Source organism: Chelonoidis abingdonii, chromosome 5, assembly GCF_003597395.2.
Source record: "Chelonoidis abingdonii isolate Lonesome George chromosome 5, CheloAbing_2.0, whole genome shotgun sequence".
In the NCBI taxonomy this organism is placed as follows: Eukaryota; Metazoa; Chordata; order Testudines; family Testudinidae; genus Chelonoidis; species Chelonoidis abingdonii.
In genome coordinates this window covers 65,070,050-65,072,104 of record NC_133773.1, presented here as the reverse complement: position 1 = coordinate 65,072,104, position 2,055 = coordinate 65,070,050, and the positions used below count along the sequence as shown (strand labels likewise).

Genomic DNA, 2,055 nt, shown 5'->3' with positions numbered 1-2,055 from the left:
TACATTATGTTTCAAATTTTATTTCAGTGAGAAATAAAATAGGGAATTAGTAGTACTGTATGAGCGATATTGTATCTTTTTGTATTCACAACACAGAGAAATGTAAGCTCTTTAACCTAACATCTGATATCTTACCCATAGGAGAAGGCTAGGGAAGTATTACATTGGTTTGGGTTGTATTAGCATTTAAATGAATGTTACTGTGCCCATTTGAGGATTCATTTTTGTGTTGTAAACAGGGTCTACGTCTATGGGGTTCTTATGAGGAGAACCTAGGATAACTTAAAATTCTGCTAACACTCATAATGTATAAGATTTATGAAAGTTCTTATATTTTCAAAAATACAAACAAATCAAATTTCAGGGATTGCAATAGTATGGATCTTAGATTAAAAAGACATTGTCAAGGTATTTTTCTTAGGAAAAACTTTACATGCTGTAGAACCCTTCCTGGACACTTGAAATCTACTTCCTTAGGGGAATTTATTTTGAGATCTGGGTTTATTCTATAAATTGTTTTATTACTATAAGATTATTTTGAATGCTTGCTTTCTGTTGATATGCTGTATATAAAATACACAGACACACACATACATGCACACACTCTGTAAAACCATAGATGGGTATGAACCAAAACCTCAGATCTCAGTGTCCCTGCACTTCAGAGGTAAGGGGGACTAGAATCCAAACCTGTATCCAAATTTGGCATCAGGTTCCTATCTCTAGTGAAACTCCAGTATAGGGCACCCTTGAACTTCTCTGGGGATCCGAAATGCAGATCTGAACGTTATGGCTCAGACCCATCTCTAAATAAAATGTGGAATTAAACAGCTCAAAGTGAGCTGAGGGTAACGAGGTTGGGAGGACATAAAACTTTGGCCCAACCTAGACAATGTCCTTTTACATTTTAGATTCTTATAACCCAACTGTAGCTTGCAAAATTAATTGGACCAGTTGCAAATAAAACCATAGAAAAAAGTTTATTTCAAATGTCAAGCATTGCCAAGTAATTGGATATTAATACCAAATGTTAAAGAATAGGTTATACAGTAAAGTTTTAATAACAATTAAAATTACAAGATTTGAACCTTTTATTTATTTATTTTCCTTGCCTCATCATTTACATATTTGGCTTTCAAAAATACAGAACTGATGCCCTAAAGCCTTTTTTTGATTTTTCCACTTCCCCACAGTTTAAGTTTTTGTCTTGTTCAACCATTATGGAAGCAAATTTATTTAAAAGCCAGTTTGTTTGTGAAAATACCTAAAAATATTTTTTTCTTTTTAATTGTTTTTTCCTTATAAAACATGTCACATCTTGATGCAATTGATGTCAAGTGTGCTTAAGTCAGTATGAACCAAGGGACTAACAATGGTGGCTGCAGAAACTGGTGTGTTGCCTGTACACGACTTCAGTTAGATTACAGTACTTCCATGTTAGCTGTGCATGTCAGTCAAGCTTCATCTTGAACTTGTGTAGAAAATGGTATTGTGTTTTGTACTAAGCATTCATTACAATTCAAGATGAACTCCACAAATATAAGAAATGTCTTCAAGATACTGGATGCCTCTCACCACTTTGACAATAAACGCACAAGAAAACCATTGTGTAAGGCACTCAGAAGATTCTTATCAATCACGAGAGATCAGTCACACTGACATTCATTCCCATGCCAGGACTCACGTAAGGTACTGCATGCACTGCTTTTGGAAATTCTGGAGTCATAACACGTCCATTTTCTCCAGTACTTCCTGTAATTGACAGCCTTGCCTTGCTCCTCATGGCATCATTCAAGATCATCTTAAGAAAGAGAGAAAGAAAAATAACTGGTACATTACAGCAATTCAGTGTATGAAACAGAGGATCTGACTCTCCTCTTCCTTACACCAATTTTACACTGACTTCAATGAGGTACCTTCTACTGTAAGCGAGAGGAGAATCAGGCCCAGATCATTTTATATTACTTTTTGAAAGCCTCTAGCAAATGAAAACAAACATGTAAAGCAAAAGCTGGGCTACAAAAAGTTAAGCACATTTATGCCAGGAAGATCCAC

At 35.2% G+C, this 2,055-nt stretch overlaps 1 protein-coding gene across 5 annotated transcripts in view; it reads right to left on the bottom strand.

Moving 5' to 3' along the window:
* Nucleotides 1-961: 961 nt before the first annotated feature.
* GRIA2 (glutamate ionotropic receptor AMPA type subunit 2) overlaps nt 962-2,055 on the bottom strand; it is a 124,124-nt gene continuing 123,030 nt past the window's right edge. For 3 of the 5 annotated variants that reach the window (XM_032778556.2, XM_032778550.2, XM_032778549.2), the window contains one exon: nt 962-1,801. In XM_032778556.2, the coding sequence (XP_032634447.1) occupies nt 1,637-1,801 (165 nt within the window). In that variant the 3' untranslated portion in view covers nt 962-1,636. The remainder of the gene's footprint in view (nt 1,802-2,055) is intronic. The other 2 variants (XM_032778553.2, XM_032778551.2) reach the window with 1 other exon arrangement.